Here is a 22,913-nt window from a genome sequence, read left to right as displayed (position 1 = left end):
ATATCACAGTGAGGGATGCAGGTTCACTCAGGTAGAGTCTGAGGTTTCTTATACGTTGTCGTTTCAAAAACATCCTGGCAGTTTGTGTTGTTACTATAAATATTTCATGCCTGGTGTTGGTCTGGTTGAGTGCGCTTGTGAACACTGCTGGAACTCGATGTTACTTGTTCCTGCCGTCTTATATTACAGTTTCCTGTTTATGATTCGAGGTTAGGATCATCAGAATGATTTATCTTGAGTGATAATTACAGACTTTCTTCATATTGTACCATCGTATTTATTTGGGGAAAAAAAACCTTCTGGAGACATGATGTGACTAAACTTAAAATTGATTTTTGTTGGCTCTAATTGTTCCATTTAGAAGACAACGCCATTGCCAACTGTGGAACAAAAGGAGGTGGAATGCATTGTGTTGTTTTGCTGCCCACAAGATAAATGGCATCACAAAGAAAAAAAAAAACATTTTGTGGAAAGTCATCAGTCAGGAAGTTAGGCTCGGGTGCAAAGGGCTCTTCCAAATGAACGTCGACCCGAGGCGTACCGCCAAACTAGTGGAGAAATGGCTAGAAGAGGCCATCACATATAAACACTGATCTCAATTCCCAGTGAGAATTTGTGGGCAGAGCTGAGCAGGCATGTGCGAGCAAGACAGCCAAGAAACATGGCTCTGTTAGACTCGCTCCATTAGAATGAATAAAAGTCCTGCAGTAAAATCTGATGGAGGGATAGCCAAACCATTTTTCTCAAATCTTATTTGTCGGATTTTTGCATTTCTCTTGCAAATGGTGGTCAAATAGCGGGACAATCTCTGGTAAGCCGTTGAACATTTGGTGCACTGCAAAATACCCAATTGATAATCACAAAAAAAATATTTTCTGGTGATCCTCTGGACCTTTGTGCACTTGTCAAAACACCACACAAAGAAGGGAAGATTTCACTAACAGATGCATAAAGCTGTTAGACATCTTTGCCGCAGTATCAACAGGTGTTCTGTTACCACCTGAAGCCATAACATCCCCTGATGGTCGTGCAGAGAAGTCGGAGAAGGACAGATTGAGGAGGAGGGATCGTCCGACCATAAATTAACCACTAGTTCATTCGGAAAACAAATCTGAGTGGGAGTTGTTTAATGGCTTATGTGAGAATGCAGTTATCTATAATAGTATGTGCGGAACACACAGTACTTCTTCTCAGAAAAGAGGCGGAGTAGAAAAGGAGTTAAATTTAAATTTGAGGTGAACTATAGCTTTAACCCTTGTGTTATCTCAGGGTCAAGGTGAACGACCTGCCTGGCTTCCATAAATACATATGCAGTGGCTGAGGTCGTTCACTCTGACCCAGAAACAACACAAGGGATACACACAAACACATTTGTTTTCATTAATTAACACAAAGCTGTCAGAAATGTGTTCATGTGTATTTGCTTTGAAACTTGAATGGATATGTTAGCAGAAGCACAACCTGTAAGCAGGTTTCATAAAAACAAGAATAAGAACAAAGTGCAAACAAAAGAACAAAGAGCAAGGGATGACAAAGTGCTATTATTTGGATCAAAGGAAATGGAAATGCAAAGAAAAGTATCCAAAGACAAAGTATACAAAGATTAACATAGACTAGAATACATCATCATTTCACTCTAGTCCTGCCCCTAAACTCAGAATTAAACAATCTAATAGCACAAACAATGAACGAGTCCCTGAGTCTATTGCATGTGTTGCATCTGGGGAGGATTTTTTTTTTATTTGATATTCTGACCTAAAAGGTGCCAGTGTTTAAATTGAATTTAGAAACATATTATAGATATTAACTGGTGTTAAACATAAGTAATTGAATAAGAGGACAAATTAAATTAGCTTGAAACCTCAACGAATGCTTACAATACACCAGGGGTCGCCTTCTTCTTCTCTGATGGGGGGCCCTGGGTCACTTTGTAAGAGAAAAAGTGTGACGATCGCAGGGGGGCAGCGTAAAAACGTATTGTTTTCCAGATAGCCACACATTATCATAAAAACCCTATCCTGTTATTCACAGAAGAAAAAGTCAGTAAATAAATACAACTATTTTATTTAAAGAAGGCAGGAAATGAGGCACGGAAATCTTTCAAACATGACATTCTTAGAGAGCCAAAATATAACAACAAAAAACATACATCATAGATTTTTATCAAGACTGTAAAGCTAAACAGAGTACATCAGGTACGACTAATTCATCATCAACTGATCTGTCTCGTCAACTTTTAGTGCCTCATCCAAAGATCCATCCGTCAAGGGGGAAATCGATTGTATCGGCTGGTGAGCGCTCCTCATAATCAGTTTGTATTGGGATCACATCAAGCCCTATGGATACTTGTGTTCAGGCCTCAGGGTGTGAGCTGGAGCAGAGGATGGGTTTCGTTGCTTATTGATGAATTCACCTCTTGTGTGCTGTGCATGCGATCCCATCGGTGTAGTTAAGGTACTTTATTTCCATCTTCACTTTACACCGGGAAATTGATGAGTCAACCTCTCGGCTAATTCTTGACGGAGATTAATTGAGTGCTTTGTTTGATGTGTGTGTGTTTGTGTGTGTGTGTGTGTGTGTGAGACGCTCTGCCTCAGAGTAACAGTAAGAAGCAGTCTTCATAAATATTGAGTGTGGCTGAATATCTAATAAGCCGGGAACAATTCCTAACCTGGTATTAACATGCAGCTGGTATCTGATGTCTGCGTCAGCGTGTGATTTAGCTGGATTCAAATCACACCTGGCACTAAAATACATCTCAGCTGCACACCGGCGTTCTCCTGTCACGCACTTTATTTGCTCATGTAATATTTACGTACTCGGGGAAAAAGTGGCTTCCGAGATCATCCACCACCGTTTCGGAATGTTTTTTTTTTACTTCATTAACGTCTGACAGTGATGGCTTGAAAAAGACAAGTTAATCCCAACTACAATTTTAATATAGTTTTTACTGCTCGTTTTGTCTTGTATTAAAGCCTCGGCAAGATGAATGGTTCAGGAAAAAATGCAAGTCCATATTTTGAGTTTGTTTGTAGCAGAAGCTAAAAGGCGAACATGTTATACAGACAGGAAACACTTTAGTGCTGTGTCTCAAATCGTGCACTTTTCTAAGTGCACTGCTTTACAGTACACTGTACGACAGTGCAATTACTTGCGCAGTGTGCAATTTCGACACGGTAGTACTGTCTCAAACAGGGCCGGGTCTAGGCAGGGGCAAGAGGGGGCCTGGCCCCCTCAAATAAATGTTGTGCCCCCTCAAACCAGGGCCGGGTCTAGGCAGGGGCAAGAGGGGGCCTGGCACAATGCCCCCTCAATATTTGTGGCTGCCCCCTCATACATGCCTGTCTAGACCCGGCCTTGGTCTCAAATCAAACTCTGCTGCTAAAAACTTACCAGAAAAGACGTGACAGCTTCTTCTTCTACTACTTTTTAACGCTGATTGTAACCATCTGTTGAAACCTCTATCACCGACACTTGGAAGCGCTTACCAATCAAAAACAAGTCATTAAGTTGTCTTTCATTGTGTTTATTATTGTTGTTATGTTGTTTTGTGTTAAAAAGATTGTTTTCGCCAGACATTTATGCTGATATCTGCTCCGAAAGGCGCATCATCCTCATCCCCATCTTCTGTTTTTAAACCTCGACGTTCGCCGCCGCCGCCATTTGAAAAGTAGTGGCGTACGTTCTGTTTAGCGACGTAGCTCTACACGTAGCGTCATCTACGTCACTAAGAAGGCAGCCATTGAGGGTGGAAAGTGTCCAACGATCCATACGTAATTTTCTGGCCGTTTGATTGCAGCAATTGAGTGCACTACATTTACGCACACTGCTCATCAGGACGCACTTGTGTACTCAAAATTTCTAATGCAAGTGCAAAAGTACGCTATTTGGGAAACACCACATGTATATACAGTATAGCAAGAGTTCCCAGTGTAGACAGTATATGAAGTCATTTCAAGATGGACGTTACAGACGAGGAGTATGGAAGTATTGGGTGTTTTTAAGTGCCTTTTTGGAGGAATAAAAGTGAGCATGGTTCGCGACCATCATGTTTTTCCTGTAGCTCTAAAGAGACCTTGGATCTTCGTTTATGTATTTCTTTTCACCCACTGATATGGAACTTCCTTTGATTTGTGGAGCATCTAAGTTTGCACTTGTAGAAGTGAAAACTTCGGTTAGAGAAGATGTTTTGACTGATCCTGAAGTTTCTTTCTGCCCTGAGTTTGAACTGTATAACTCACACAACATTGTGGAGTGGATGACAGGCTGTAAAATGTCGGATAGTTTATTATTTAGTACTATTGTCACTAATTTCACCTGAAAAAAATTTTCACAAGCGTTAAAACTATTGTTAACCATGTTGTGAAATATTAAAAACAAATGACAATCATATTCATACTCACATTTTATGACTTTATCTCAATTACTTTTTTTCTGGAATTTGACAAAGAGATATAAAGAGTGTTAAGGACACCAGTTGTCTTTTCTACAAACTGCTACATATTTCTTATTTCTATTGTACTTCTTTAAGAAGCAGCCACAAACCCGAGGGAAAAAATATTTTATTCACCGCATTTTTTAAACACATATATAATATATAATATTTTTAGTTATTTAAAGTTAGTTTTGGCAAAAAAAACAACAACTGTATTTCCTCTAAATACATGGGAAAGTGTGTCTAAGTTATTTAAAATAGGACGCTACAGATTGTGGAATTATTGGTGAAATGCATCATTTTCCATTGTTGTGCTTCTTGTCACTTCCAACATTTATACACAATAAAAGAAATCATGCACTACTTTTATTGCTACTGTTCGCCTCCTCCAATAACGCTGACTTATATCGCACTATTTTATGTGCAGCATTCTCATTTGTTGTGTTATTTTTATGTCGTGTTGACTTAAATCGGTTTACTACTGAATATAGTGAAGGAATAGCTAAACGCACTCTGACAGGGAAACACAATTTATCAAATGTTTATGGAAATAAGAGATGAATAATTTGTATTAAAAAAAAAGGTATTGGGTGGAAATGATTTTATAATATATATGTAGAAACCAAACTATTGAACAGAAAGAAAAATAATTTATATAATTTATTTTCTTTTGATTATAGCCTTATGAAAGGTGTTTTGTTTATAAAACCAAGAACAATAACAAAGTGCAAATGAAAGAACTAAGGGCAAATATAAATAACTAAGATCAAAGAAAAATAACAAAGAAAAGGATACAAAGATTAACATAGAATAGAATAACATCATTCTTTCACTGCTCCTTCCCACAAATTCAGAATCATACAATCTAATAGCAGAAGGAATTAATGAGTCCCTGAGTCTATTACTGTTGCATCTGGAGAGAAAAATGTTTGTGACTCTTGAAACGTGAAGATGCTATTTTCAGTCAAGGTTCCTCAAAAAATAAACTCGTAAACTATTGAAAATGAGTCAAACACAAACTATATTTGGTTTGTTTTTAACTGTTTTTATCTTAAGGTCGGTCCGTGAATGCAATTCCGACATTAAACTGTTACAAAAAAAAGGTTCAGTACCCCTGCCCTAAAAAGCACAATAGTCTTTTTTCTAAGACCTCTCACTGATAAAAGAGCAAGACTGGCATCAATACTAAACTTTATTTTCCTTTTTACTGAGCAACATGGTGCATTCTTAACTCGTTTTTTTTTTTGTTTGTTTCTGATAATAAATGCAGAAGTTACACTAAAACAAAAAGCTCTTATGGTTTGATAAGTTATGGGCGTGGTGCTGGAGGAACCTGCAGCTGCGCACACATTAAAAAATGTCTGAGCAGATGTGAGCCAGCGGCTACAAACACACAATAATATGTCTGAACCACTCACAAATGAGTGCCATGCATTGGTGTGTGTTGTTGCAGATACAACCAAACGAATCATCTGAGGATCACAACATATGCTAACCCCCGTACCACCGGGGAGGTTGGCAGAGCAGGGGGGGGGGGTGTTTATGAGATAGCATCATTAATATGATGAAACAAGGCTGGCTGAGGGATTTTGTGCGCAATGGTAATGTTTACATCTGTTATACGTTTCTATTACGAAGTAACTTTGAGAAAAGAAGAGGAAAGTGTTCTAGATTCTAACATCTTTAATGTTATCATCTTTAAATGTATTCAAGTCATGTTTTTAAGTCATTTAAACTTGTTGTCATATAAAGCACTTACAAGTAAGATTGAAATACTGTTTCTGGCTCCCCCCGGTGTTTAAAAAGTATATTGACAATGTTTTGACTTCTCCATTTTTTCTGTTTGCAATTTTCCACGAGAAAATTTGTCCACAGAACAAAATAAATAATGTTGTAGTGTCAACGTCCTGCTTTATCTACCGGGTATATTCAAAATGTCTCAGTACTTCACACGAAAACACTGTCTCAGACCCACTTACATGCCAAGGCAAAGTTGTTCGACTACGCCAGTGTAGTTATGTAACGTTACGTACGTACCTAAAGTGTCTGGACTGCCCCCTAGTGGTGAAGTCACATCCTGTAGTTACAGGCCGGTTTTTAAAGGTTTTAAAAGTGTACTACACTTCAAATTACTTCAATCTTTACCCATTTGATTATTTTCTAAATATCTGTTTGTTTGTCACTTCCCGGACACTTCGGGATTGACCGAAATTTTTGGGTTAATGCCTTTTATTTGTCATCATATCTATAAATTAGTTTCGACTTCTCATGAGACAAGTATACAACGCAGAAGATATTGTTGATATGAATGAAAAATTTGGAAAAAATAAGCTGATTATCATGGAATCTGTTCGGGCGACTTTAACAGCGACGCTGATCAATCTATTGTTAGAAAAGCGCAATTTTAAATGACCGACAACACATGGAATAGGAACGACGGTCCGACATCGTCAGACCAGGAAGTGACAAAATAGACACTGGTCACATTGACAAATAGTGTCGTCTTGTTAATATAAATATTATATGTGTGGTAGAAAGTTAATCAAATGATTTTTCAAGGTTTTTATTTAATCATTAAAAAGGTATTTAAATATCCAATCCTAACGGCAGGATGTGACATCATCACTAGAAGGAAGCTCTTACATCGAACACTCTCCATACCTACAATTGTAATAACAGATAATATGAAAAGAAGTCAAAATGTTATTTTGTTACATTGATCTCCACAAATAAGACAAACAAACTCTCCGAAACACAACAGCTCAATCATCTTGACACTTCACTTCTTCTCAAATAATCTTCTCTGCCATCCGTCTTTGTCCTCAGGGCAGTGGTGCACATCCAGGTCAACGACGTCAACGAGTTTGCCCCGGTGTTCCGGGAGGTCCAGTACCGGGCCGCGGTGACGGAGGGGAAGATTTACGACAGCATCCTGCAGGTGGAGGCGACCGACCAGGACTGCTCCCCGCAGTACAGTCAGATCTGTAACTACCAGATCACCACGTCCAGAACGCCGTTCGCCATCGATCGCAACGGTGAGTCAAACTACAGTTTGTCTAAATTTTAACTTAACCAATAACTTACTGTTGTGACATATCAGCTGATAGTTATGGGTAAAGAAATCTCTGACATATTAAAGCAGCAATACGTAACATTTTGACTTTACTTTCATTTTAATTAAATTTTCTGTAAAGATTTGTTTAAGGTTGAAAATATACGTTTCTTGTTTCCCCAAAAAAATAATTCTTCCTGTTTAGCAACTTGAGTCGCAATAATTTAGACGGACGGGTTTGACTCTTTGCGTGGAAATAAACTTTGTTTTCTATAGGTTTACTTCTAACTTGTGTGTACAACTGCTCCAAACCTCTGAAGGCCACCAACGTTGTAGTATATACAGTATATTTACAAATGTATAACAAACACAGAAATCTTGTCGTTTTACATTTGACAAACTATTGTTTTTTTCAGAAGACATTTTTTCTAAAAATGTTAATATTTTAGTAACATTTTATAAGATTATATCTTTGTAATTTCAAATCGAAGTCTCTGTTTAATATTAAGTATTTGACTTTTTCTACTAACATGCCTGCCCATGCCTACTCTGACGATAAGGTCAAAGGTCAAACGTTGAACCTTTTTTTTCTCAGTAACATAAGATACAATATTTTTTTTTAAGGATTCCGGGCTATAAATAATGTCTCAATAACACAAAAACTGTAACTCATCTAGTACATCTAAACAGCCAAATCAAACAAGAAAAATCCTGCAACTACACATTTTATAAATACATAACAATTTACATCTACTTTCAATACTAATACCTATTAGAATCCAATATCATTATCCAATAATACTCTTTGAATGGGAAACTGTATTAAAAAAATATTTGCAAATTTAAAAATACAACATGAATTAATATTAATAATAATTAGATTTTATTAAGTTATTGTCAAGTTTAACGTTCTTTTATTTGATATTCATCTCAAAGCTGGTCATGCAAACACTTGTGTCGTCAACTTTTATTTTTCAATAAAGTTCAATGTCGTAAAAGGAGAGAATATTGCAATGTACTACCGAAAAAAATGTTAAAATCAGATATACACCGATCATCGTCAGTTGCAGTTCGGTAGAATTACTGGCTAACTTCATTACTAGTTCAGCTCGACATATCACTTGTTACACATCTTTTATTTTCTTTTTCATGGGTATTTTTTAAACATCTTTCTTAGTTCTTTCATATCATAAAAAAAATAAAAAATAATGTATATAGATTGAAATATTCCACAACTTATTTTATGTCATTCTGATTTATTTTAAATTGTACATTTTATGGAATATTATTATTTGTTTATTTTAAATATAAAAAAAATGAGATTTATTACAAAAACAATACATTTACTATCAAGTTCATTTTTAGAAGTTTTCCCATTAATACCCAATTTGTTGATTTCTTCATTTGACTTGACTTATATCAGTCTCAGTATATGATTCGACCCCCGAGGAAATTGAACTGCCGACCCCTGATCCAAGACATTTAAAGAAAACAAAGACAATGCTCTTGTAATCGAATCCATCAACGGCATTTTTTGATCTCTAGTTTTAGCCAAATATAACTATATACAACTTCTATACCAACATACATTTAGAAAGAGATTTGGTTAAAGAAAAATAAGGACAATAAGAACTGAAATGACCCCTTTAATAATATTAAATATTATCTTAATAAAGTTGAGGTCCATCATTTCCTGGATGAAAATGTCATCATGAATATGCATCTTTGAGCTCGACATGTGTTCGTCCTCATGTTGAGGTAGAAGTTCTTCCAAGGACAAGTGTTGCTGATGAATCCATTCCTCACCACAAATCAAATCACAAAAGACAAACACAAAAATGTGACAAATAAAAAAAAAAAAAATCTGTAACAATATTTTCGTTTGTTCCGTCACTCCATGAAAACCACGGACGAACAATAAAAGAAGGATTAATAAATCACTTCCACTTGCATCCCTCGTGCGGAGCAGGAAGTCAAGACGTTTGATATTCATTCATATTGTGCTGACTGTTTATTGAGCCGCAGGGTTTCACATTTTAGGACGTGTAGCTGCCGAAATCCTGAGTGCTGCAATAATAAAACTAAAGAAAAAAGAAAAAAAGTGGATCAAAGGCCAAGTTCACTGTGAGTGATACGATGACGGAGGTGAGAGTCGGAGCGCTCGCTCCCCTCGCTCTCTGTTTAAGGAGGTCTCGTTCAGACTCTGACCTCGGAGGGAAAAGCTTGGAGAGCTCTCGAAGTTGAGAGCACCTGACAGATGTTGGAGGGGAAGCCAGGCCGGGGAAGAAAAACAAAACAGGTGTGACGGTTATAAACAGTCAATAAATAATAGGTTAAAAATAGAATATATTGATGAGAACTGCAACTCCACGACAACACTTAGATTGATTTTTTTTTTTAAAAACATTTAATAATTAATTTCCCAGGTAAAGTTTGAAGGATCTGAATAAATATAATAATAATATAATAATATAGTAATATAATATCCCTTACACTATTAATTTATATACTTTTGATTTATATCAGTATTATCTTGATCTTTAAAGTATGTACTTTTTTGAGTATTGTTTTGATTGTTTAAGCGCTTTGTGACCCTGGTCTCGAAAAGCGCTCTATAAATAAATATTACTTACTTACTTACTTACTTATATTTATAGATGGATGGATGGATGGATACATGGATGGTTTAAATTTCATCAGAATTGGTCTATTATTAACTTTAATACATTACCTCATAAATGGATTTTCATGGGGGATGTTATGCCCCCCTTGTGCCCCCTTTCTATAGGAAAAAAGGGAGATGTAATACTGGTAATATATAAAATGTATTACGCAATATACATGGTTTCTATTTAATCAAAATTTGTCCATTATTTATTTCAATACATGTCTTTGTTACTTAATTTTCATGGGTAGTGTTCTGCCCCCCTCTGTTCCTTTACAATAGGAGAAAGGATCATAAATGTTGGTACTGTATTAAATGTATTGTGTAATATTTATGGTTTAAATTTCATCAGAATTGGTCTATTATTTATTTTAATACATGTACTTCGAATTGCATTTTCCATTGGTGATGTTGTGCCCCCCTTGTGCCCTTTTACAATAGTAACAAGGAGCTGGAATTCTTGTAATATATTAAAATGTATTATGTTATATATATGGTTTATATTCCATCAAAATTTGTCCATTATTTATTTCAATACATTTCAATCTAATTTAATTTTCATGGGGGTGTTCTGCCCCCCTCTGTGCCCCCTTACAATAGGAGAAAGGAAATTATGGTACTGTATTACATGTATTGTGTAATATATATGTTTTAAATTTCATCAGAATTAGTCTATTATTTATTGTAATACATGACCTCGTAATTTATTTTTAAGGGGGATGTTATGCCCCCCTTGTGCCCCCTTACAATAGGAACAAGGAGCTGGAATTCTTGTCACATATTTAAATGTATTATGTATTATACATGGTTTATATTTCATCAAAATTTGTCCATTATTTATTTCAATACATGACATTGTAATTTAATTTTCATGGGGGGCGTTCTGCACCCCTCTGAGCCCCCTTAAAATAGGAGAAAGGAGATTAAATGTTGGTACTGTATTAAATGAATTATTGTTTATGTTTAAGCAAAATCGGTCAAATATTTATTTTAATACATGTCCTCGTAATTTAACATAACTATATATAAAACCTTTTTTGTGGTAATTGGTTCATTAAAAATGTTTTATTGACAGTGTTGGATAATTCAGCATTAATTTATAAATAAATAATGAAAATAATTATACATTAATAAATGTATTTATACATTTTAATTCATAAACAACTATTAAAACAATAATAAAGCTGAATCATTATCATCAAAAAGCTGTTTTCTCAATAGTAAAGTTGTAGCTACTTTGCTTTACTTCCTGTTTGCTCCAAAATAAAAGCATGACGAGTTCAATTTATGTAGTTTTTTATCAAAATATTTCTGCTATAAACTTGACTCAAGTTGACAATTCATCCGCAGAAGAGTCCAGGGTAAGAAACCAGGAAATTTACCGACTCGATCTAAACAAAACAAAAAAATCCTAATTTCTCCGGGATGATATTCCAGTGACAGCAGACGGATTGGAAGTTCCTCCGCGTGTCTGTGTTCACGTGTGTTTGACGGACAGGCGTGTGGAGAGTGAGACGGACAGGCGTGTGGAGAGTGAGGCGGAGGGTGAAGCAGTCATTTACTAGCCGGCCGCCCTCGCCAGCAGTCGCCGCACGCACTGCCTGCTGACACGGCTAGGTTGATGTCGTAATTGAAGGAGTTTCGGAACCTCTGGCCGAGCACGGAGACGCCAGTGTGTGTTGGACGAAACGCAGAAATAAATAAAGCTTGAGCGACAGATGAGGCAGCAAACAGTGAAATGGGATGAGGCTGCAAAACAAGGGGGTCGGGGGGGCGATGATGTGCGGCGAGACGAGATGTGGAATAAATTATAAATTCCAAAAATACGGAGAGAGTCGATGAGGAGATGAAGAAAACAAGAATACTGGCTTCATGAACTGATAACGTGAGGGTTTTACAACTTTATCAACACAAGCTCTTATGGAGGGAAAATCGCCCAAAAATCCTGAGACAGTTACGGGTAAACTAGGTGGAAGAACTTCGAAAAAATGAGACTCAACAACATTTAAACCATCTATGAGGTTTTATGATACAATCACCAGGTTTGAAAAGACCACGAAAACCGAAATCTCGGCTTTAAAATCTTTGGCTCTGAACTACTTATTCAATGAAAAACAGTTTGAACTTGTTGACAGATGTTTCTGTAATCAGGAAAAAAAGTTCCCAGGTAAAAAAAAACACATTAAAATATGTAGAAAAAAATGTTTAACTCTATTTCAAACTTAGCTTGAACTGAGTTGGATGTGTTGGCTGCAACCTTTTGACTCCTAATGATGTCAATGACGTTTTTCAAATGCTTAAAAAACCCCAATATAAATGATATTGATCAAATTAATTAATAGCACGATATACAGTCAGTGAACACATTCCCACAATGCTTGCATTTCTTTAATAGATCTATTCGTCCCAACAAAACTATGGTTTGTCTTTGTATTATTTACGAATATTAACGAACAATAATATTAAAAACTTTATTATAAGCTAACCTAATAACCTAAGATACATCTGCTTCTGTCAAGATATCAGTTCAAAAACAAAAAATCACATTTTTGTTATTTTGTTTAAAAATAAATATATATATATATATATATTTATTTTTAAACAAAATAACGTGTGATATATCTATTTTTTATATTTATAATTTAATATAGTTTAATAAAATATAAAGTGTGTTTAAAATAAAATAATTTTTATTTTATATTTATAAGTTTTTTAACAATTAACATCTAAATATTCACAACTTTGTTGTTTTTTTTTAACTTAAACTTCCGGTTAGTAGCAGTCATTATGTCCTCTACAACTAAAAAAATAATAAGAATGATGACTGAGAAAAAAAGTTTTTTGTCTTGAAATATATTTCATTTTTATCTTTTAAAAATCGCTGGGGACGAGAGGATACAGTGGACTCAAGTAGCCTTTAAAGCTGATGTTTGGACATATTTTTGTTTAAAAAAAATGAAATCAGTTACGTCTTCATCATGTGGTCTGTAAATTCTACAACACCAGAGTCTCAAGTAGTACTAGAGAGTACTCGACAATACTAAACATATATACTTGTTACTACAGTATCAAAATATATCATATCGTTGACCCTGTATCGGGATACGTATTGTATCACTAGATTCTTGCCAATGACTGAGGACGAGAAGATACAGTGCACTACAGCAGATTTTATAGCTGATGTTTGGACATAGTTAATTAAGTTAGTTTTTTGCATTGAAATAAGAGTTTTATTTAGAAGAATGTGATTTATTTGTCAATTAGTTTTGTTAGGAAGACAATTATCTATTTGACCAATTGTGTTTTGCAGGTGTGAGTCTGTGTCAAGATTTTAGAAAAATGTATAAATCTAAAGTATTTAAAATGCTCATCATACATTCATTTTCACAACCAGCTATTTAGTTACAATGAAAAAACGACATTAACGCCGCCAGTCAAGTCAAAACGATGGCGGGAGTAAAAAAGAAGGGATTTCAAAACTCTCCCTCATGTTTAATTAATTCAGTCCATACTTACACAGAACTCCCTCAAGTGAAAGATATTTACATACTCGGTCTAAAATTCAGAATTGAAGATGGTTTTATATTTAGCAAAATCCTCAATAATTCAAGGAGTTTTTCTAACATCTCGTCTGATGGATGGAATAGAAATATTCAGATGCAGTTTATATTATTCTTCCTCATCTTTAAATAATAAATGTGTTCTCTTTATCGCTCGTGTAATCTCAGGGTCAAGGTGACCCGGGGGCCTGAAAACAAATGTGTTTGTGGTATCCCTTGTCTTGTCCCTGGGTTGTTTCCAACATGTTAGGCCATAGGTATGTGTTTGTACAAAACTCTCTTTTCATTGAAATATTGACAAGATTTTAAACCCCGCCCTCTGAAAACGTTTAATTTTTCTGGAGATTAAATCTTGTTTACTAAAACCAGACCCACTCTGCTGAGATTGGTCAAACATGGTGGTTTTTTCATCCATGCAGTCTCCACCTCCTTGGGACTTGATTGCAGCTGGCGTGTGAAGCCCTTATTACATCATAATGGACTCCGCTCTTGTAACCTCTCATTCGCCCAGATTTCAGATTAACTTTATAAAGTAATAAGTTCAAAAAATTGAGGAAGTCAATAGTTTAGGTTTCACATTTGTTGCCCTTTTAAAAAACATATATATAATGCACTATAATAGCACTTTCAGAGCTATTCATGGTCAGGCTCCTCCTTACATCACTGATCTGATCCAGCCTTACACCCCAGCTCGGGCTCTGAGGTCTGTGGATCAGAATCTACTTATGGTTCCACGCACACGACTCAGGACCAGAGAGAGAAATCTTTTCAGGCTGTTGCTCCTAAGCTTTGGAACCATCTTCCTCTCTCTTTGTGCTTGATGGATCTACTGACTCCTTTAAGAAACATCTTAAGACGTTTCTATTTGTTCAGGCTTTTCCTTGAATTTCTCGAACTCCTGTGTTGTTCTCAGTATTATCTTGATCTTTAAAGTATGTACTTTTTTGAGTATTGTTTTGATTGTCTAAGCGCTTTGTGACCCTGGTCTCGAAAAGCGCTATATAAATAAATATTACTTACTTACTTACTTACTTACTAAAAATACTTTTTGTGTGTATGTTTCCGTCTATTCTGTTTTCTGCTTCTTGAGAAAAGTATTTTTACTCACTCCGAATCCTACTTTCGCTGCAATCCGAGTATAAAACAGTCGCAGACGCGCTGAGTCAGCGACTCTGATCAACTAAATGTCAAAGTTAAGTTGCAGTTACTAATGAGCAACTTATTTATCGTCGTCTTCCATCTCTGCTCCTGCTGTTGGAAGCTGCTGTGCAGCTCAAGGCGCACGGACTCGTCCACAAATGAAAACCAATCACCTTGAAAAACAACACGGAGGACAAGTTTCATCGCGGTGAGATGAATAGACGTAACATTGATTTAATTGAAACGGTTGCTCTCATTAGGCGTCTCCTGATGAGCAGAAGTATGACTGCCACCATAATGACATTCAACACCTATTTTGACAAGCATTTTGAATTAATAAAACCAGTCAATGTGATGTACCTTAAAGCCCACTCTGTAAAAGCCATGTTTGAATGAACAATTAAAATGGTTCTCGCTCAAATATAGGGTCTGTGTCACAACATAAAAACTATCATTAAATTGTGAATTTATTTATGCTCTTTTTTACAAAAGAAATACATTTAAAGTTGAGTAGTTTCAAATAAATATCATCTGATAGAGTCAGTCAAAAAGAACAACGTTGTTTAATCGTAACAATAAAAACAAGAGCATCGAGGTAACATTTCAGATAATTTGTGTAATTATAAACAATTACATGTGTAAGACAATAACAGCTGCTCATTTTGATCAATAATTATGAAATGAAGTGAGTAATAATACAGTAGATAAGTGAAAACTTGTTAAACGTATGTCAATCATCACAAACACAAAAGAAGATTTTTATTTACTATTGATGTAATTAACATGTGAGCTTTTATTTTGAAAGTCAACATGTCATTGGAATATCGTTTTATGCAATAATAAGTCATAATGTCAATATATGACCATAATAAATTGAATGACATGTATTAATAATGAATAACTAAGGAATACGTTTTTTTGCTCTCTACATTTTTTATTTAAAACATTATATTTATTCATTTTAAAGTATCATGTTCCTGTTATTGTTTATTTTATTTGTTTTACTAGAGACGCCTTAATGAACATTGGCTATAATAAGGATTCTGTTTTTGCTTGAAGTATACATATATATATATTGTATATTTATAATTAATATTTTTGACAATATAGTAAGTAAAAGTCCTTTTTATATTCATAATTAAAAAAACAACAACTGGGCATTCTGTACATTTTAAACCATATATAAAAAGTGTAAATATGTGAATGAGGAAGGAAAGTTATATAATAATAATAATAATAATAATAATCTCTATTTATATAGCGCCTTTCTAGACCACTATAACAGGTATTTGATCTCAGGGCACAAGGTAACCATAGCAAATACACCATTATATTCTACTTTCTATTCTAGAAAAAATGATCAGATCTTCCTTTCCTAGATATACTGTATAATCTCACTGTGCTGCTGTGTCAATAACATCAGAGAAATATCGTACGTAATTATTTAATAATTCATTCTCTCTCCCACCATCTTTCAACATCCTCGGTCCCTCCGTCTCTTTCTGTCATGATCTAGCTTGAGGCTAAACTTCAATGAGTTCCTACCACAAGTGGTCCAATCCAGTGACCTCCATGTTGCCGACTCTCCCGCACCAGTCGCATCTCGTTGTCGGTCCGTGACCTTAAGTCGTCATCGACGCATTTTTTTTTTTTCTTTCTCCTCTCAAGTAATGACGGGGTGTAATATTGTTCAAAGCTCCAGAGCGCCGGTAATGAAAATTGCCGTAGCGCTGACTCGTGACGGGGAAAACTGCTTAGCACGAGGGAAGAGTAAGTCGGTCCATAAGGATGCTGATTAGAAAACCCAAGGTGGTAGCTGGAGAGTTGCCAGTTCATCTCCCGAGCACTGACCTTTCAAAGCTCCCGACATCGGACTGTGTTCATGTATTATCTCCTGCACGAAAGTTTACCGTTGCTCACAAATAACCAAAAGAATACAATATATTTTGAGGTAAATTATCCAATCTTTCTGGATACAACATAATGTTCCGTCACCATTTTATCTCCTTCTGTGGTTTTTTCGCTTTCCTTTTTTGCACACGGTACTATATATTCAAATGTTTCAGAGCAAGCTATATTTAGGAAAACCATTATTTTTAATGTACACATTGTCGCAAACAAACAAAAATAAATGTAAACCTAGTGGGAGGCGCTGATGAACCACCTTACTTATGGTGCCAACAAAACGGCGAACTCCCATGATGCACTTCTTACACACTGCTCTATTAAGTGAAGACTGATTGGTCGCTACAATGCTGTATTTAAATCCTACGTCTGCTATGCCAAAAGTTGTCCAAAGCTGTGAATGGTTGGCTGGGCGGCAAAGCATTAGGGAAGCTGTTTAGGGCACCGTTACTAAGAGGGTTGATATTTAGTGGTGACAGATGAAACCTTCCATCAGAGTAGTGTGTCCTTGGGTCAAAGGTTTATGAGGCTTTCTTTGCTCTACTGCGCCATCAAGTGGATATTCAGTGTGAAACGCAAAGATAGTTTTTGCTTAAGTTATTGTGATATTTAACAAAAAATGTGATTGAATTACTTGAGTTTAAGGGAAACAGTTATTCATTTTTTATTCAAGCATAGAACTTTTCTACAGCGCTTGGCTTCAGGCAGTTTATTTAGAGATTATTTCACCCGCCTTTCTCAATTAAACACAGAATTATTCTACTTGATTAGGGCAGAGATCAACTCAAAATGCTGCCACAAAGGAGAGAATCTCTTATTGGCAGGCAAGTACAAACGCCAAGTCTAGCGCAAAAATCCTAAGGCTATGAGGGGAGATAAATTGCGTTTCGATTGCACCTATATTTTCCAATTTCGAGGGAATTTCGAGGGAATTTCGTGGCATCCTGAACCGGGCACGTGGTCGGCTGGTTCAGAAGGCCTCGAACGTCACCACATTCCAGGCTGTTGCTCTTTGTGCTTGATGGATCTACTGACTCCTTCAAGAAACATCTTAAGACATACTTATTTGTTCAGGCTTTTCCTTGATTTTCTGGAACTCCTGTGTTTGTCTCTGTGTTATCTTGACCTTTAAAGTATATATTTTATTGAGTATTGTTTTGATTGTTTAAGCGCTTTGTGACCCTGGTCTGGAAAAGCACTATATAAATAAAAATTACTTACTTACTTACATGCGTCACCAACACATGCCTTGATACGGGCTTCACGCCTTGGAATACTCGAAACACGCTTCGTAGCCTCAACACAATAAGACAGCGGTCCCCAACTGGTACCGGTCCAGTAAAACATTTGTTACTGGGCCGCACAGAAAAAATATATATATAAGTTCTGTATTTTATTACTACCTAAAAGGTGTTTCAATTACAAAATAAAACTTATTTGTCTGAAATAACTCATCAGCATAAAGTCTCTGAAAGCAAAGGAGACTCACACATATAGAACACCATCGTCAGCATACAATCAAATATATATCGATGCAAATACACATGTTACCAGTCCAGAACTCTTTTAGTTTCACTTATATGGTAAGAAGTTTTTTCATGTACTTAATTTAATTCTGATTGTTGGCCCCTGAATATTTTTTGTTTTTATTTTATTTTATTTTTATTTTATTTTATTTTATTCTGTTAATAGTGTTAATTTTTAATATTGTAAATAATTTGTATATTTTTAAGATCGTTTTATTTTATTATCTCTTTTATTATTTCTTTTTTTCCTTGCACTTTATTCTCATTGTGCTGTTGTAAAAGTGTGTTTCCCCTCTGGGGATGAATAAACGTATTCTATTCTATTCTATTCTATAATTCTGGAGTTTGCAAGTTAAAAAAATTAAAAATTAATGATCAGTTGTTTGTAAATTTTGTTAAGTTTAGTGGGTTTTCTGTCGGTAAACCCCGCGAAAAACAAGGGACCCTTATAATGTGTTTCCTGAGACCGTAGGACAAGAAACAAACAGATGCAAAAAATGAAACTAGAATCATCGTTTGTTTGTTTTAAAGCAGCCATTAGTGTCTACCTCTGGAATTTAAGGATGCGTCCCAATCGACGCCCGACCACTTCCATTGACTTCCTCCGCCACAGCTGCTGCCTCTGAATTCCTTCCTTCCCGACCTCAGATTTTTATTATCACCACATTTTAACAACCTTCTGACACAAACATTTTACTGGATCTGTCGCAGGAAAAGCAATAAGTGCTCTTGAATTACTGTGACCATGAAAGTTGTGTCCTTACTTCGCCGGTTCAGACCAAATGTTCCGAATCGTGTTATAAATGTACGTCGCAGAAAAAAAAAAATCGCCGTCTCCAGGAGGCGGACATCGTCTGTAATGAGGAATTTCATATTCTCACCCACTGGCTGAATTGATTCCAGGTGTTTGTGCTAATGGGAATCTGGCGCCCTGGAGTTAAGGGCAACGTTGGAAGCAATTACTGATACGAGCTGCACGGAATCACTGGTGTGTTTAGTGAGGACACAACCATCTCGTCTGAACTCTCTCCTCACCTCAATCCAGAAGAACATCGTGTTTACCGACCGGCGGAGCGAGAGAGAAGACGGAAGGCGAATTAAAAATGTACTATTTAGTCGAACGTCTTGGATTCTCACTGTGAAGGTTTTTTAATGGTTATTGGTAAATGTTTTGACTCCTTTATCAAACACTCACTGACTTTTATCGGACAATCGTTGTGCAATCATTGATAACTGATGTTCCTTATCTTAACACTGGCATCTTCATAGGTAAAAACAAAAAAATGTAAGCATGCGATTTACACAAAATCTCTAAATTTGGGAAAATTATGTCACAACACGATCTGGATCTTATAATCCATGTGTTTTTTCTGTCGTTTACACTATTGTAACAGTTTATTTTGGTGTCCAAACAAGAAGAAACTGTCTCGCCTTCAGTTAATACAAAACTCTGCAGTGAAAATTCTGACTCGCTCTAGTAGAAGAACTCACATTTCCGCGATCCTTAAAACTCTTCACTGGCTGCCAGTTTCTTTCAGGATCAAATCTATACTTTTGGTTCTTACTACCAGATCTATTCATGCTCATATATTTTTGAAAGAAATGATGACGATAAAAAAAAAAACGACTTTATTAAACAAAGCATCCAATCTAATCACTAAAAAAGTCATCTATGTATCGTGGACCATTACCGGTCCATGAAGCATTTGTAAACAATTTATATAATTTCTGTTCCGTTAATCATTACTCCCTAAAAGGGGTTTTGTTTTGAAAAAACAATGGTATTTTCTCCGAAGTAATATTGACTCAAGACCTGGTTTCAGTGAAGTTTACTCTGTAAACTAGTGAAAAAAGGTTTGTATATGAATATAATTCCGACATTAAATCGGTCCACGGTGCAAAAAAGGGTTTTTATTCTGTCTTTTATCAATGTGAGCCACCGTAACGTTTTTTCTTATCAACAATGATTGTCGTCGACAAGTCGTATTACTTTGTAGGTTTATTGCCTTAATAAACATTAATAAAAAAGCAGAGAAGAGTTTACTGTCGTGTTCACTAATGTAGTGACAAACGTGATCTTATTACTATTTGTTCTTAGGATAATATTTAAAAGTAGCTATAAAATACTCTTTATTTTATTCCAACCCCTCCCTTGAATCATGGAAGTTGTTATTGATTTGACTTCATGCAGTTTTTTATAACGCTGTAAGGAATTGCCTTTTTATCTGAGGCATGTGCTGACTCAGCACTTTTCTTCGTTTTTTTTCGTAAGCACGGAAATGAGTATCAATCGAGGTGACCTGGAGGCCCTGAAAACAAATGTGTTTGTGTTATCCCTTGTGTTATCTAAGGCTCAAGGTGACCCGAATGCCTGAAAACAAAATGTGTCTGTAGTATCCCTTGTGTTATCTAAGGCTCAAGGTGACCCGAATGCCTGAAAACAAAATGTGTCTGTGGTATCCCTTGTGTTATCTAAGGGTCAAGGTGACCCGAATGCCTGAAAACAAAATGTGTTTGTGGTATCCCTTGTGTTATCTAAGGCTCAAGGTGACCCGAATGCCTGAAAACAAATGTGTCTGTGTTATCCCTTTTGTTATCTAAGGCTCAAGGTGACCCGAATGCCTGAAAACAAAATGTGTCTGTGGTATCCCTTGTGTTATCTAAGGGTCAAGGTGACCCGAATGCCTGAAAACAAAATGTGTTTGTGGTATCCCTTGTGTTATCTAAGGGTCAAGGTGACCCGAATGCCTGAAAACAAAATGTGTTTGTGGTATCCCTTGTGTTATCTAAGGGTCAAGGTGACCTGAATGCCTGAAAACAAAATGTGTCTGTGGTATCCCTTGTGTTGTCTCTGGGTCAAGGTGAACAACCTCCCTGGCTGCTATAAATACACGTGCAGTGGTGGAGGTCGTTTATCTTGACCCTAAGGTAACAAGGGATAGCACAAACACATTTGTTCACGCACTGTCTGGTTTATGGTTTCAATGGCCCTAGAGGAAGTCGGTTGAATCCACAGGTCTGTGATAGAAATTATAATTAAATACAAGTTTATTTTATCACCTTTGGATGACAGTATGTCTTCATCATCTCACTGTTTCTATTAAAAAATATCATCTAATTAGCACCACGGCATCTTCAAGTCTCGTGAAGTCACATTTCAACGCCTCCGGCTGGGGTTAAAGAAGAAGCCACGCTACTAAATCCACTCGGTAAACGGGGTTCACAGTTCAACTGCTCTCTCCTCAGGCAACATTCGGAACACGGAGAAGCTGAGCTACGACCGCCAGCAGCAGTACGAGATCCAGGTCACGGCGTGGGACTGCGGCCAGAAGAGAGCCCTGCACACCGTCCCCGTGCGCATCGACGTCAAGCCCGTCTGCAAGCCCGGCTGGCAAGGTGAGGCGCCGTCCTTTTTTTTTTTTTTTTTTTAAACCCTGTTTGCCGCTCGCCACTATTCAATCACCGCCGACGTCTGTCGATCCCGGGGAAACACAGATGCGAGTGTTTGTGTTAAGATATCAGCGGGAGTGCGCAGCAGGCGTCTCATACTTGTTCAAAATGGAACTCAGAAGTGATTGTTTGAATTGATTTCCCATCACACCTTGGATTGTTTTATTTCGGCTTTTCGTTCTGTTTGCTCTCGACTCTCTCTCCTGGCTCCTCGCTTTTCTACTTACCTTTCCCGTTCCGTCTTGATCTGTATGCCTTTCTCATTGTCGTCACCTCTTTTTCACACACTTTCTGACGCTACACCCCCGGTGAGGATTTGTCCTGTCAAGTTCGGCTGGTGTGATCAACAGCACTTTAGTAAGAGCGACGCGGCTCTTAACGCTTCAGAAAGCAGCGTTGGCAGCTGTAATACAAGTGTAGGCGCCGAAAAAAGCTACAAACGGAAAAAAAAACACATCACAAGTTAATCACAACTGCAATTTTATCGGCGGGGAAAAGTGAGGTTCACGTGTGCAGGGGGTTTGACAGTCACTGCGATTCATTTTTTTAGGCTTCGTTCCATCGGTTCTCCGGCGTGAAAACAATGTTTCGCGGGCAAATTAGATCTCTGGCACCGACGGAACCCGACAAACAGGTTGGCACCGACTCAAACTAACAATCTGTGTCAAGGGCCGACACACGTTTAAAAAAAAAAAACAGTTCCGAGTCGATCATTTTGTAGAGTCGGGGAAAGAGACAAATTCATTTATTTTTGCAAACATTAATGATTAAGTGGACGTCTGGAGAAACCCTCGGAACGCTGCTGTTTGAATAAATTCTTTAGATGAAGGATCTTTTTTTCGCAGTGCATTAAAAAGTTTCAACAGAATGTGGAGCGTGTCCTCGGCTCGGACCATTTTAAGGACACATAATTAAAAAAGTTGAATTTCACTTAAAAATGCTTTTTATAATCATACTTCTTGTCCCAGTCTGAGTTTCTACCAGCTCTAACGTGAGGAATTTGGAATTAAATATTAAAAGATTTGAGTTGACGGAGCGTCAAGACATGCCAAAAGTTTTCTACATCATATCGGATCAAACTTTTTAATCCACCCATGAATCAGAAAACCTGCTTTTCCGATCTTCCATTTTGAACTTTTTTTTTCCTAGAGCAGGTTATGTGTTAAGAATGAAATCAAAG

The 22,913-nt window shown here is 36.6% G+C and overlaps 1 protein-coding gene across 1 annotated transcript in view; it reads left to right on the top strand.

The window, feature by feature from the left end:
- The window catches only part of LOC148075025 (calsyntenin-2-like), a 308,567-nt gene that overhangs the window by 201,547 nt on the left and 84,107 nt on the right, over positions 1–22,913 (top strand). The window contains exons 4-5 of the mRNA XM_087795355.1: positions 7,262–7,470; positions 21,530–21,679. Coding sequence (XP_087651481.1) covers positions 7,262–7,470; positions 21,530–21,679 — 359 coding nt within the window. The remainder of the gene's footprint in view (positions 1–7,261; positions 7,471–21,529; positions 21,680–22,913) is intronic.

Source organism: Callionymus lyra, chromosome 7 (genome assembly GCF_982586985.1).
Source record: "Callionymus lyra chromosome 7, fCalLyr1.hap1.1, whole genome shotgun sequence".
Classification (NCBI taxonomy): domain Eukaryota; kingdom Metazoa; phylum Chordata; class Actinopteri; order Syngnathiformes; family Callionymidae; genus Callionymus; species Callionymus lyra.
Note: the sequence above shows the minus strand (reverse complement) of the source record. Positions and strands in the feature narration are given on the sequence as shown.